Source organism: Nicotiana sylvestris, chromosome 3 (genome assembly GCF_000393655.2).
Source record: "Nicotiana sylvestris chromosome 3, ASM39365v2, whole genome shotgun sequence".
NCBI classification, from domain to species: Eukaryota; Viridiplantae; Streptophyta; class Magnoliopsida; order Solanales; family Solanaceae; genus Nicotiana; species Nicotiana sylvestris.
In genome coordinates this window covers 107949036-107963671 of record NC_091059.1, presented here as the reverse complement: position 1 = coordinate 107963671, position 14636 = coordinate 107949036, and the positions used below count along the sequence as shown (strand labels likewise).

General features: G+C 45.6%; 1 protein-coding gene across 1 annotated transcript in view; it reads left to right on the top strand.

Moving 5' to 3' along the window:
• The window catches only part of LOC138887811 (uncharacterized), a 40998-nt gene extending 30393 nt beyond the window's left edge, over positions 1 to 10605 (top strand). The window contains exons 4-8 of the mRNA XM_070169599.1: positions 9467 to 9768; positions 9834 to 9965; positions 10120 to 10188; positions 10343 to 10426; positions 10528 to 10605. Coding sequence (XP_070025700.1) covers positions 9467 to 9768; positions 9834 to 9965; positions 10120 to 10188; positions 10343 to 10426; positions 10528 to 10605 — 665 coding nt within the window. The remainder of the gene's footprint in view (positions 1 to 9466; positions 9769 to 9833; positions 9966 to 10119; positions 10189 to 10342; positions 10427 to 10527) is intronic.
• The last annotated feature ends 4031 nt before the right edge of the window (positions 10606 to 14636 follow it).

Here is a 14636-nt window from a genome sequence, read left to right as displayed (position 1 = left end):
AAGGGGTATCAGAGCAGTTCGGTCCTAGGGTTGTCTACAGACTATGTCTAGTCTTGTTTATGGTGTGTTGTGCACCACACTTATAGACATGAGGCTATAGGACATATAGGGTGTTATCCTCTCTTCTTATCTTAGATCATGCGATATAAGCATTCATGTTCCTAACGATGTATTACATTTTCAGCAATGCCTCCGAAGACTACAGCCGCTAGCACGAGTCAGAAGGATACAAAGGCGTTAGAAAGAGAGATAAGTTATACTATGGATTAAGACCCATCGGAGATCATGGGTTCTATTGAGGAGGATCCATCCGAGGATCCATATGAGTCATCCGTTCGAACTGTTTCGACCACTCCGGCAGTAGATGGGCGAGAGGAGTTCCAACCTCACCAAGGACCTTAGTTTCACAACCCATTGATCAGGGTATGAGGGGAGTAGTGCATGGATTGGCACAGCTCTGATTCCGTCAGACTCAAAACTATGTCAAGGTATTTGAGGACACCAGCTCTTCTGAGGTTGTGGATAGTCCTCAGTATTGGGAGTTCGTCAATCAAGGTTCGTTGGTGTATGTCATGGGATACGCAGAGGATGAAGATAGTAGTCAGGCCAAGAGGAGCAAGGTAACTGATAAGGACATGAAGGTTCCGCTTCGAAGTGTGTCCGATCGGGGTTCTTATATAGGACGAGGCAAGGACCCTCTACTATAGACTTCCTCCAAGTGTCAGTTTTTGGTTGGTGAGTTCCACCTCTTCTTGGATTATTACCAAGTCAGGGCCCTAAATGTGTTTGGTTGTTTTATGAGGATGTAGGGAGCCCCGTCCCGACTTGTATATATTATGGTTATCCTATTTAAAGGTTTTGCAGATTGTATCATGTATATAGTTTTGGGTATGATATGTCTATGGACTAGTCGACCCCTATGTATATAAACCTTCTTCTAAATTAGTTATGCAAGTTAAGTTTTAATATTGTTACTTATATATATGGATGTCGCCGTAATGGCCCGTGATAGATTTGGTAATAAACAAGGATAAAGCATGTCGTGTTCGGTTAGGTAGAACTTAATATTATAATAAGTATGGATTGGTTGGCTTTTTGTTATGTGTACATGGCAAATCCGAGGGCCTGATTCCCCCATCATGAAACCATCTCTCGGTCACGCCCCTCGAAGCTTGAGGACAAGGTCAAGACTAATCCTTGAGGCTCAATATATATCATTCTGAAGGATATCGTATTCTGACAAATACAGCAAGCCACGACAGGCGAGAGGGGAGTTCCCAAGGCACGCGACTTAACCTGACATGGTTGGTCTTTCAGGGCCTATTTTAAAGATGTCATGTCTAGCCGTCCTATCTCCATACCTTTACGGTTAACATGTTTTGTATCATAATGGATTCCCCTCCTATATAAAGAGGATCCCCATTACTTTGTAGGCTTGGCTGATGTTGCTCCATTTTTCTCCACGAGTGCAATAATATATCTCTCTCTCTCTTTTCTTTTTAATTTGCTTGTTCTCACTGGCCCAAGGCCACCTTTATATCCATCGTTCTCTTACTTGTTGTTCATTATATAGCTCAGTATTGGCCGTAAAGAGACGTGTTTAATTATATCCTCAATTGTTATCCCATTCCCGATTATCCCCGATAGCTCGAACTCGACCCTGACGTCGACCCCGAGGTCCCCTATCGACCAGACCTATACCCGAGAAGCAGGCCCTTCGGTTCGACTACTATATCGTTTTAGCTTGCATCTCATCATTAAACTCCATATTATAAGCATCAACTGCTCTAACAACTAGCTCGGGAATAGATCACGTATTTTTAGAATCCCATTTACAAATTTAATTGTTGTTACCATTTTCACGGTAAACAGTTTGGCGCCCACCATGGGGATAAAAATAATAGTGATTATTTTCTTACTGGTTTCATTGCAGAAACGCACGTTATCTTTCACACTTTTTCTCGTCCAATGATCTCGTCTTTCAGGATGAAGCGCTTGGCTCGACTAGTGAAATAGGAAGCCGAAACCTCAAAGGCGACAGAGAAAAGGGCGCGGCCGACCTAGAGGCCGGTGTTTATATGATTACTGGGGGAGCCAGTGTTCCCCTAGGACCCATGTCCAAACGAGCGAGAACATCCACTACAGAGGAGGGGTTGGCCCGAGAATGCTTACCTAGAGAAACCCTCATATTCAGCGAAGAGGATCTGGAAGCTATGATGGAACCATACAACGACGCGCTAGTAATCTCATTTCTCTCAAACACCAGAATAAAATACATGCCAGTGGATCCAAGCAGCTAGATCAACATAATCAAGTCAGAAGTAGTAGAACAGCTAAGGCTGCTCAATAAAGTTGTTCCTACCCCTCGGGTCCTCCATAGTTTCAACATGATCGGAGAAGAAATGAAGGGAGAAACCACCCTCCTGATCGACACGTCTGGCACAACCCATAACACCGAGTTTCAAGTCATCGACGGCGACATGAGATACAATGCTCTACTTGGCATGCCTTAGATACACAACATAAGGGCGGTGCCCTCGACCTTGCACTAGGTGATAAGGTTTCCCACCAGGGATGGAATCATGACCATACATGGAGAAAAATGGGCAGCGAGGGAAATGTTACGGTCCACTACGAGATTCCAACCCCCACATGCCCGGCCTCGGATGATGATGGAAGCGTGCGGACCCTTGAAGATGACGAGGAAGACTTCATCGCAACCCGAACCGTCGTCGCCCCCGAGGAATCCGACGCGATCAAGTCAACAATCGAAGAGCTGGAGAAGACCGTCTTGATCAAACATCTCCCCGATCGCAAGGTATACCTGGGGATGGGCTGACCCCCAAACGCAGGGCAGGGTTTATTCAATTCCTTAGTAATAATATCGAATGTTTCGCTTGGTCCCATTTAGATATGAAAGGTATCCTACTGTAAATAAACTCCCACAGACTAAGCGTTTACCCCAAATTCAAACCCGTAAAGAAAAAGAGAAGACCGCAGTCCGAGATAAAACATGACTTCATCAAAGAGGAAGTGGCGAAACTCCTTAAAATCGGATCCATCAGGTAAGTAAAGTATCCTGAATGGCTAGCTAACGTAGTGGTAGTGCCAAAAAAGGGGAATAAGCTAAGGATGTGCGTAGACTATAAGTATTTGAACAAAGAAGCCCAAAAGATTCCTTCACGTTGCCTAATATCGATCGCCTGATCGATGCTACGGCCGGCCACGAGACCCTCACTTTCCTCGATGCCTACTCGGTGTACAATCAAGTCCAGATGAACCCCGAGGATAGGGAAAAGAACTCATTTATCACGAAATACGGTACATATTGTTATAATGTAATGCCCTTCGAGTTATAAAATGCGGGAGCAGTATACCAACGGCTAATTAATAAAATGTTCGAGCACCAAGTAGGAAAATCGATGGAGGTATATATCGATGATATGTTAGTCAAATCCCTGCGCATAGAGGACCATCTGACCCATTTGCAGGAAACCTTCGACATCCTCAGAAGCTATAACATGAAGCTCAATCCTGGGAAGTGCGCCTTCGGAGTAGGCTCAGGCAAATTCCTAGGCTTCATGGGCTCAAATAGGGGGATCGAAATCAATCCCGAAAAAATAAAGGCCATCGAAGAGATTACAGTGGTGAACAACATAAAAGTCGTTCAACGGCTGACAGGGAGGATCGCGGCCCTAGGCAGATTCATATCGAGATCGTCGGACAAAAGCCACCATTTCTTTGCCCTACTCAAAAGAAAGAACAACATTGAATGGACTCTAGAATGCCAACACTCCCTGGAAGAATTGAAACAGTACCTGTCTAGCCCGCATTTGCTGCACACGCCCAAGGAGGATGAAATGTTATACCTATACTTGGCCGTATTCGAAATAGCGGTTAACGTCATACTGGTCCGAGAAGAGCAAGGTACGCAATTTCCTATTTATTATGTCAGCCAAACCTTGGGGAACGCCAAAACCCGGTACCCCCATCTAGAAAAATTGGCTCTTGTACTAATAAGCGGCTCGCGCAACTGAAGCCTTATTTTCAGTGCCACTGTATCTGCGTCCTGTCAACTTATCCCCTCCGGAGTGTACTGCAAAAACATGAGTTATCAGGTTGATTGGCCAAGTGGGCCATCGAACTCGGAGGGTATGACATCGAGTATCAACCTCGGACGGCCATCAAGTCCCAAATCCTGGCGGATTTCGTGGCCGACTTCTCGCCAACCCTCGTGCCCGAGGTAGAGAATGAGCTTTTATTAAAATCAGGAACATCCTCCGGAGTATGGACCCTATTCACAGATGGTGCCACAAACATAAGAGGATCTGGACTTGGTATCGTCCTAAAGCCTCTAGTCGACAGCATAATCAAGCAATCCATAAAAACCATAAAGCTAACTAACAATGAAGCCGAGTATGAGGCTATGATTGCAGGTTTAGAGTTGGCTAAAAGTGTGGGAGCCGAGACTGTCGAGGCGAAATGCGACTCGCTCTTCGTGGTAAGCCAAGTAAACGGATGCTACGAAGCCCGAGAGGATAGGATGCAAAGGTATTAGGACAAAATCCAAATCGCATTACGTCGCTTCAAAGATTGGACCTTAGTCCATGTAACTCGATAGCAAACTTGTGAGGCCGAAATCGTCATCTAACTATTCAAATTTGTGGTCGAGGAAGGTCAAGCGAAAATTAACTCCACCAGCCTAACATGGGATTGGAGAAACAAATACATCGTTTATCCGAAGGACATGAAGCTACCCATGGATCCAAAAGAATCGAGGGCCCTGCGAACCAAAGCGGCCCGATTCTCACTCAACGAAAATGGGGCTCTCTACAGGAGAACTTTTGATGCCCCCCTGGCAATATGCCTGGGACTGGGCGACATGGATTACGTGCTCCGGGAGATCCACGAGGGCACCTGCGAAAATCACTCCATGGTAGATTCCTTAGTCCGAAATGTGATCAGAGCGGGCTACTATTGGGACATCATGGAAAAAGATGCCACGGAATTCGTCTGAAAATGCAACAAGTGTCAGAGGTTCGCTCCCATGATCCACCAGCCCGGGGAACAACTGTGTTCCGTTTTATCACCATCGTCATTCATGAAGTGGGGGATGGACATTGTCGGTCCTTTGCCGACGGTGCCAGGTAAGGCCAGATTCATTTTATTTATGGCTGACTATTTCTCAAAGTGGGTGGAAGCGCTGGCCTTCAAGAAAATAAGAGAGAAGGAATTCATCAATTTTATATGGGAACACATCATATGCCGGTTCGGGATTCCATCCGAAATAACATGCGACAACAGGAGGAAATTCATTGATAGCAAGGTAACACAGTTCCTTGAAGACAACAAAATCAAGATAATCATGTCGACGCCATACCAGCCCTGCGAAAACGGCCAAGTCGAATCTACAAGTAAAACCATCATTCAAAACTTAAAAAAGAAGTTATAAAGTGCCAAGGGAAAATGGAGAGCAACGCTGCCCGAGGTGATGTGGGCATATCAGACAACTCCAAAATCGAGCACTGGGGAGACACCCTTCTCTCTAGTATATGGCGCCGAGGCACTAATATCAGTGGAGTTCAGGGAACCAAGCACCAGATTTCGACACATTAGCGAGGGATCAAACAACGAAGCCATGGCAACGGCCCTTAAGCTGCTCGACGAAAGACGGGAAGCCTCGCTGGTTTGGATGGCTGCCCAGAAGCAGAAAATAGAAAGATACTACAATAGAAAAACGAATCTCCGATACTTTGGAATCGGGGACTTAGTCCTAAGGAAGGTTACCCTAAACACCAGAAACCCTAATGAAGGGAAGTTGGGCCTAAATTAGGAAGGGTCGTACCGTATCCTTGGGATAGTTGGCAAGGGATCCTATAAGCTTGGTACCATGGAGGGTGAGTAGCTTCTGAGTAACTGGAATGTATCGATGCTTAAGTAGTGTTACTGCAAGGGCCGCCGGATGTGGAACGCCACAAATATCCTCGAGCAAACGTCGCACTCTTTTCCTTCGACCAGGTTTTTTATCCCGAAACGGGTTTTTGCTAGCAAATTTTTTAACGAGACGACGTTCGTACATTTCCCAAGAAGGATTCGAAGAGTGTGCTGACCCAAAGGGTCATCACCAGTTTTCTCCCTTTTTCCGTGCATCCGAGGCCTTGAAAACCCCACCTTCAGTTGCCTTAATTTGTGTGCGTAGTCCGAGATTTGACGGTCCCGGAGGGTCCGTAGAAAAATATGGGACTCGGGCGTATGCCTGGAATCGAAATCCGAGGTCCCGAGCCCGAGAAATGAATTTTTAAAAGAAATTGTTCTTCTAAAATTTATTTGGAAATTTGAAATGAAAATGGATTAGAAAGCGTATTTTGGTTCCGGCGCCCGGTACAGGTCTTATATGTGGTTTAAGCGCTTTCTGTGAAATTTGGTTGAAATCGGACGTCGTTTGACGTGTTTCGGACTTAAAACTCTAAATTGAAAAGTTTATGAAGTTTAGAAAAATGATGATTTTGAGGATTGATTCATTGATTTTGGCGATTTGATCGCTCGACTAAGTTCGTAGGATGTTATTGAGTTAGTGTGTGTGTTTGGTTAGGGGCCCTGAGGGCTCGGGAGTGTTTTGGAGGTGTGTCGGAGTGTTTTAGAACTTGGAATAATTGCAGAAGTTTTCAGTCCTGGTATTCTGATACCCAGTGTTATGCGATCGCATAGTCCTTCCGCGATCGCATAGGGTTAAAATCCCAGGTACCCCGTTTGTTCAATGCGATCGCATAAAGTCTCCTGCGATCGCGTAGAGTAGCCACCCTTCGTTCAATGCGATTGCATTATCTGTTTCGCGATCGCAAAGTATAAAAGCCAAAAATCCGGAAGGAGTCCTGTTTCTTCTATGCGTTCGCAATAGAAGTCCTGTGATCACAATAGCCAATTTTCCTGACCCTATGCGATCGCATTCCCTCTTCCGCGATCGCATAGAGAAAATTCTACCCAGTTAAATTTTTAAAACTTCAGAAATAGTAGCTACAGGACTCATTCAAAAACTCACGAGCTTTCTTCTTCCCCAAGCACTTAGGAGTCCATTGAAGCCCCCATTCTTCAAGACCACTTAGGTTAGTAAATTCCCACTTATTTTCTTTATTTTCCATCATTAACCATTGAGTTCCTAAGCTTAAATCATGTAATTTAGAGTAGAAATTAGGGGTTTTGGGTGGAGTTAGGTTTTTGGGAATTTTGAGTGATTCAACCTCAATTTGGGGTCGGGTCTTAAAATAAATTATATATTTGAACTCGTGGGGTTATGGGTAATCGGGTTTTGGTTGGAGCCTCGTGTTTGGATTGTGTGGGCCCGGGGTCGAATTTTGGTATTTTTGGAAGAATGCTAGGAACTTCATATCTAAGCTATAGGATTTTGTTATCGAGTCTTCATTGATATTATTGAATTAATTATGCCTAGATATTGTTGTTCCGGAGTCGAATTATAAAGGAAAGGTGGTATTTGAGGGTTGATTGCTATTCTTTGGACCGAGGTAAGTGTTTGTTCTAACATTGGTTTGAGGGAATAGGATTAGAGTGTTGTTTGCTATTTGCTAATTGTTGAGTATGGTGTATAGGAATGGTGACGAGTATATTATGATTTGTACCTTCTTGGAGCATTGGCTCGAGAATATTATAAAGCGTGAAGGTATATTAAATTATTGAACCCCTTTAGAGCGTTGGCTCAGGTGGTAAAGTGAGATAAGATGCAGAAATGAAAGAAAGAGAAAGAATTATCAAATTGTTCCCTTGCCGGGATGTTTTCCATTTTGTTGATTATCTCCCTAGCCGGGATGCTGAGATTATTGATATTGTTCCATTGTCGGGCTTTAATTGTTTAATTTTGCTCCCTTGCCGGGATTTAGCTGGTCAATTGTATTCCCTTGCCGGGATTTCCTATCACTCTTTGTTCACTCCCTTGCCCCCTTTGTTTGTGATTGTTGTTGGGTGAGGAAGAGCGATAAAGCACGAAGGGTGATGCCGTGCATTGTTTGTTATTGTGAGGAAAGAGTGTAAAAGCATGAAGGGCCATTCCGTGACATATTTTTAATAATTATGCACGAAGGGTCATTCCGTGCCATGTTTTGAATAATTATGCACGAAGGGTCATTCTGTGCCATGATTTGAATATTATGCACGAAGGGTCATTCTGTGCCATGTTTTGAACATTTATGCACGAAGGGTCATTCCATGCCTTGATATGAGAGTTTATGTGGGGAAGAGCACGAAGGTTAATGTCGTGTACCTTATATGATTGTTTTGGTAAGAACGAGAGTAAAAGCACGAAGGTTGATGCCGTGCAACTGTTGATTAACCTGCTCTCCTTAACTGTTGCTATTGTACAGTTTCATTTCTTTATCTTATGACTTTATATCTAAACTGCTACACCCCCATAGTATGCTCCCCCTCCCTCTTAGATGTTTAAATTTTGTGTATTCCCTTTTATTGCATATATCTGCACAGGTTGTTTTTGGTAGGCTCCGTCTAGCCTCGTCACTACTTTGCCAGGGTTAGGCCGGGTACTTACTAGAACATGGGGTTGTTTGTGCTGATGCTACACTCTGTGCATCTGTTTGCACAGATCCAGGAGCAGCTTTTGGACCTCAGCAGTAGGATTTGATCGGGAGCTGACTTCAGTTCAGTGAATTTTGAGGTAGCCTAGCTGACGCCCGCAGGCCGGAGTCCCTTCCTATTTTACTTAGATTGTTTCCTTTTTGTATCGGAACAAAGATTTGTATCTTTTCTTCAAACCTTGTTTGCAGTACTTTCTAGTAGTTCATGAGTTAGTGACACCAGACTCTGGGTAGAGATGTATTTAGACTTCCACATTTGATTTTCGTTATCTAAGTTTAAATACTTCCGCATTTATTTAATTGTCTCGTTTTATTTATAAGTTGTGAATGTTATCAGCAATATATTAATACATGGCTAGCCTAGATCCAATAGTAGGCACCATCACGACTCCCGATGGTGGAAAATCCGGGTCGTGACAAGTTGGTATCAGAGCACTAGGTTACTTAGGTCTCACAACTCACGGACAAGCTCGGTAGAGTCTGAGGGATCGGTACGGAGACGTCTGTACTTATCCCCCAGAGGATACAGAGTTAGGAAAACATCACATTTGTTCTTTTTTGTCGTGCGGTTCTGTTTCTCAAATATTGATTGTCTTTCTACTCCGTTCTTTCACAGATGGCGAGGACGCGCGCTTCCTCATCGACCGCACAGCAGCCCGAGCCCCCAGCAGCAGCTCCAAGTAGGGGCAGAGGGCGAGGCTGAGGCCGGGGCAGAACTCAGCACCGAGCAGTAGTTCCAGAGGTGGAGCCTCATGTTGATTATGATGAGGAGGTTCCAGCTCCAGCAGCTCCGGTGAGCCCAGCTCAGGTCCCAGAGGGTTTCATAGCCACTCCAGTGCTTTAGGACGCTTTGGTCCGATTGGTAGGCTTCATAGAGAGCGTCTCTCGAGCGGGTTTGCTTCCAGTAGCACAAGCCACTTCTCGGGCTGGGGGAGGAGTTCAGACTCCTGCTACATGTACTCCGGAGCAGGTAGCTCCCCAGGTTCAGGTTCTGGTGGTTCAGCCAGCAGTGGAAGTTCAGCTGGGTACATCGACTTATATCGGTGATGGTGCGGCTTTGTCTGCCGATGCTCTGTGGAGATTGGATCTATTCACCAAGCTATTTACTACCACATTCAGCGGTGTTTCTACTGAGGATCCCCAAGATTATCTAGATAGCTGCCACGAGGTTCTCAGAAACGTGGGTATTGTTGAGACCAATGGGGTTGATTTTCCCACATTTCGCTTGTCTAGATCCGCCAAGACTTGGTGGAGGGATTATTGCTTAGCGAGACCAGCCGGATCACCATCTTTGACTTGGAAGTAGTTTATAGTGTTGTTTCTAGAGAAGTTTCTCCCCGTTACTCAGAGAGAGGCCTATTTGAGGTAGTTTGAGTGCCTCTAGCAGAGTTCTATGACTGTTACCCAGTATGACACCAGGTTCATCGATTTAGCTCACCACGCTCTCATCATATTTCCCACCGAGAGAGAGAGGGTGAGGAGGTTTATTGATGGTCTGATTTTGCCGATTCGTCTTCAGATGGCCAAGGAGGCTGGGAGCAAGATCACATTTCAGGAGGCGGCCAATGTGGCCCGCAAAGTTGAGATGGTTCTGTCATAGGGAGGTGATCATGGGTCGGATAAGAGGCATCGTCATTCAGGTAGATTCAGTGGTACCTCGTCTGGAGGTAAAGATTCATATGGTAGAGGTCATCCTCCTAGGCCCTTTCAGTCAGCTCTCCAGGTCTCTCATGGTGCTCTAGGTAGTAGTGGTTCTCAGCCATATTATTCTGAGCAGCAGTCCATCAGTGCACCACCACTTTAGAGCTTCAGGGGAGGACATTCAGGTCGATAGGTTCAGCAATCTCCGCAGCCGAGGGCTTGTTATAGTTGTGGTGACCCGAGTCACATTGTTAGATTTTGCCCTCGAGCTTTGGGTAATTCTCAGCAGCAGGGTCCTTGTCCTATGATTCAGGCACCAGTTGCTCCACAGCCTGCCCATCCAGCTAGAGGTGGGGGTGGATGATGTAGAAGTGGAGGTAGAGGTCATAGAGGTGGATCTCATACCACCAAAGGTAGGGGTCAGCCAGTAGCCAATCGTCCCATGGATGTGAATCAGGGAGGTGGAGCCCAGCCCCGATGTTATGCTTTGCTAGCCAAGCCAGAGGCTGAGTCATCCGATGTTGTTATTACAAGTACTATTCTAGTCTATGATAGAGATGCTTTAGTGCTATTTGACCCTGGATCTACGTATTCATACGTGTCATCCTATTTTGCACCCTACCTAGTTACGCCTAGTGAGGCCTTGAGTATTCCTGTATATTTATCTACACTAGTGGGTGATTCTATTGTGGTTGATTGGGTTCATCGTTCCTGTGTTGTGATGTTTAGGGGTCTTGAGACCCGTGTCAATTTGTTGCTCTTAGATATGGTAGATTTCGATGTTATATTAGGGATGGATTGGTTGTCCCCGTATCATGCGATCTTGGATTATCATGCCAAGACTGTGACTTTAGCCGTACCAGATTTGCCCCGTTTAGAGTGGGGGGGACTCCTGGTCATTCTACCCGCAGTGTTATTTCGTTTGTAAAGGCTGGGTGTATGGTCGAGAAGGGGTGTTTGGCCTACTTGGCTTATGCTCGTGATTCTAGTGCTGAGATTCCCTCTATTGATTCTGTGCCCGTGGTTCGTGAGTTTCCTGAGGTTTTCCCATCAGACTTGCCAGGGATGCCACCCGATAGGGATATTCATTTTTGCATCGATTTGGCTCCGGGCACTCAGCCCATTTCTATTCCGCCATATCGCATGGCCCCGCCAGAGTTGAAAGAGTTGAAAGATCAGTTGCAAGACTTGCTTGAAAAGGGTTTCATTAGACCCAACGTATCGCCTTAGGGTGCGTCGGTTCTGTTTGTAAAGAAAAGGGATGGTTCGATGAGAATGTACATTGATTACCGGCAATTGAACAAGGTTACAATTAAGAATAAGTATCCACTACCGAGGATTGATGACTTGTTCGATCAGCTTCAGGGTGCCAAGGTATTTTCAAAGATTGACTTGAGATCTGGCTACCATCAGTTGAGGATTAAGGCATCTGATGTCCCTAAGACAGCATTCCACACTCGGTACGAGCATTATGAGTTCTTGGTTATGTCATTTGGGTTGACCAATGCCCTAGCAGCCTTTATGGATTTGATGAATCGAGTGTTCAGGCCTTATTTGGACTCGTTCATGATAGTCTTTATTAATAATATTCTGATATACTCCCGCAGCCAGGAGGAGCACGAGCAGCACCTCAGAGTGGTTCTTCAGACTCTAAAGAATAGTCAGTTATATGCTAAGTTCTCGAAGTGTGAATTCTGTTTGAGCTCGGTTGCATTTCTGGGTCATGTTGTATCAGCAGAGGGTATTCAGGTTGATCCGAAGAAGATAGAGGCAGTCAAGAACTGGCCTCGACCAGCTTCAGCTGCAGAGATTCGGAGTTTCTTGGGGTTAGCAGGTTACTATAGTCGGTTCGTGGAGGGGTTTTCATCCATTGCATCCCCAATGACTAGGTTGACCCAGAAGGGAGCCCAGTTCAGATGGTCGGACGAGTGTGAGGCGAGCTTTTAGAAGCTCAAGACAGCTCTGACTACAACACCGGTATTGGTTTTGCCCACAGGTATAGGCCTTATGCAGTCTATTGTGATGCATCTCGTATTGGGCTTGGTGCAGTGTTGATGCAGGATGGCAAGGTCATTGCCTATGCTTCGAGGTAGTTGAAGGTTCATGAGAAGAACTATCCAGTGTATGATTTGGAGTTGGCAGGCATTGTTCATGCATTGAAGATTTGGAGGCACTATCTGTACGGCGTGGCGTGTGAGGTGTTCACGGATCACAAGAGTCTTCAGTATTTTTTCAAGCAAAAGGAGTTGAATATGAGGCAGAGGAGGTGGTTGGAGTTGTTGAAAGATTATGAGATCACTATCCTATATCACCCGGGAAAGGCCAATGTGGTGGCCGATGCCTTGAGTAGGAAGTCAGCCAGTATGGGCAGTCTTGCTTATATTCCGGTCGGTGAGAGACCTCTTGCTTTGGATGTTCAGGCTTTGGCAAATCAGTTGGTGAGGTTGGATATTTCTAAGCCTAGTAGAGTGTTAGCTTGCACGATCGCTCGTTCTTCATTATTAGAGCGTAACCGTGATCGGCAGTTTGATGATCCCCATTTGTGTGTCCTTAGAGACACGGTACAGTATGGAGGTGCCAACCAGGTTACCTTAGATGCTGATGGAGCTTTGAGACTACAGGGTCGATTTTTTGTGCCCAATGTTGATGGGATTCGAGAGTTGCTCTTAGCGGAGGCCCATAGTTCCCGGTATTCTATTCACCCGGGCGCCGCGAAGATGTATCAGGATCTAAGGCAACACTATTGGTGGCATAGAATGAAGAAAGATATAGTTGCACATGTGGCTCGATATTTGAATTGTCAGCAGGTTAAGTATGAGCATCAGAGTCCTGGTGGTTTATTTCAGAGGATTGAGCTTCCCGAGTGGAAGTGGGAGCAGATCACTATGGACTTCGTTGTTGGGCTCTCGCAGACTCGGAGGAAGTTCGACGCAGTTTGGGTCATTGTTGATAGGCTAACCAAATCAGCACATTTCATTCCTACGGCAGTCTCCTATTCATCCGAGAGGTTAGCTAAGATCTATATCTGGGAGATTGTTCGCCTTCATGGTGTGCTAGTATCTATCATCTCGGACCGAGGTACGCAGTTTACCTCGCACTTCTGGAAAGTTGTCCAGCGAGATTTAGGCACCCAGGTTGAGTTGACCACAACATTTCATCCTCAGACGGACGGGCAGTCCGAGCGGACTATTCAGATATTGGAGGATATACTCCGAGCTTGTGTCATTGACTTTGGAGGTTCATAGGATTAGTTCTTGCCTTTAGAAGAGTTTGCCTACAACAAGAGCTACCGGTCGAGTATCTAGATGGCTCTTATGAGGCTTTGTATGGTAGGCGATGTCGATCTCCTGTTGGATGGTTTGAGTCGGGAAAGGCTCGGTTGTTGGGTACAGATTTGGTCCATGAGGCTTTGGACAAGGTCAGGATCATTCAGGATAGACTTCGTACAGCTCAGTCCAGGAAAAAGAGCTATGCAGATTGAAAGGTTCGAGATGTGGCTTTCATGGTTGGTGAACGGGTATTGCTCCGAGTGTCGCCTATGAAGGTCGTGATGAGATTTGGGAAGAAGGGCAAGATTAGCCCTAGGTTCATCGGTCCATTTGAGATTCTTGATCGAGTGGGAGAGGTGGCTTATAGACTTGCATTGCCATCGAGCTTATCAGCCGTACATCCAGTGTTTCATGTGTCCATGCTTCGGAAATATCACGGCGATCCATCCTACGTGTTCGATTTCAGCACTGTCCAGTTGGACAAGGACTTATCTTATGAGGAGGAGCCGGTAGCTATTCTAGACCGGCAGGTTCGCCAGTTGAGGTCGAAGAGTTTTCCTTCGGTTCGTGTTCAGTGGAGAGGTCAGCCTCCTGAGGCATCGACCTGGGAGTCCGAGTCCGATATGCGGGACTGTTATCCTCAACTTTTTCCCGACTCAGATACTTCCTTTTTATGTCCGTTCGAGGACGAACGATTGTTTTAGAAGTGGAGAATGTGACGACCCAAAGGGTCATCACCGGTTTTCTCCCTTTTTCCGTGCTTTTGAGGCCTTGAAAACCCCACCTTTAGTTGCCTTGATTTGCGTGCGCAGTCCGGGCGCGTAGCGGAAAAGCTTATGTGTTAAATTATGTGAAATTTGGTAAATTGTGGCTTTAAAAAGGTTAAAGTTGACTTTGGTCAACATTTTGGATAAACAGAACCAGACCCGTGATTTGACGGTCTCGAAGGGTCTGTAGAAAAATATGGGACTAGGGCGTATGCCCGGAATCGAAATCCGAGGCCCCGAGCTCGAGAAATGAATTTTTAAAAGAAATTGTTTTTCTGAAATTTATTTGGAAATTTGAAATGAAAATGGATTAGAAAGCGTTGGTATCGGGCCCGTATTTTGGTTCTGGCGCCCGGTAC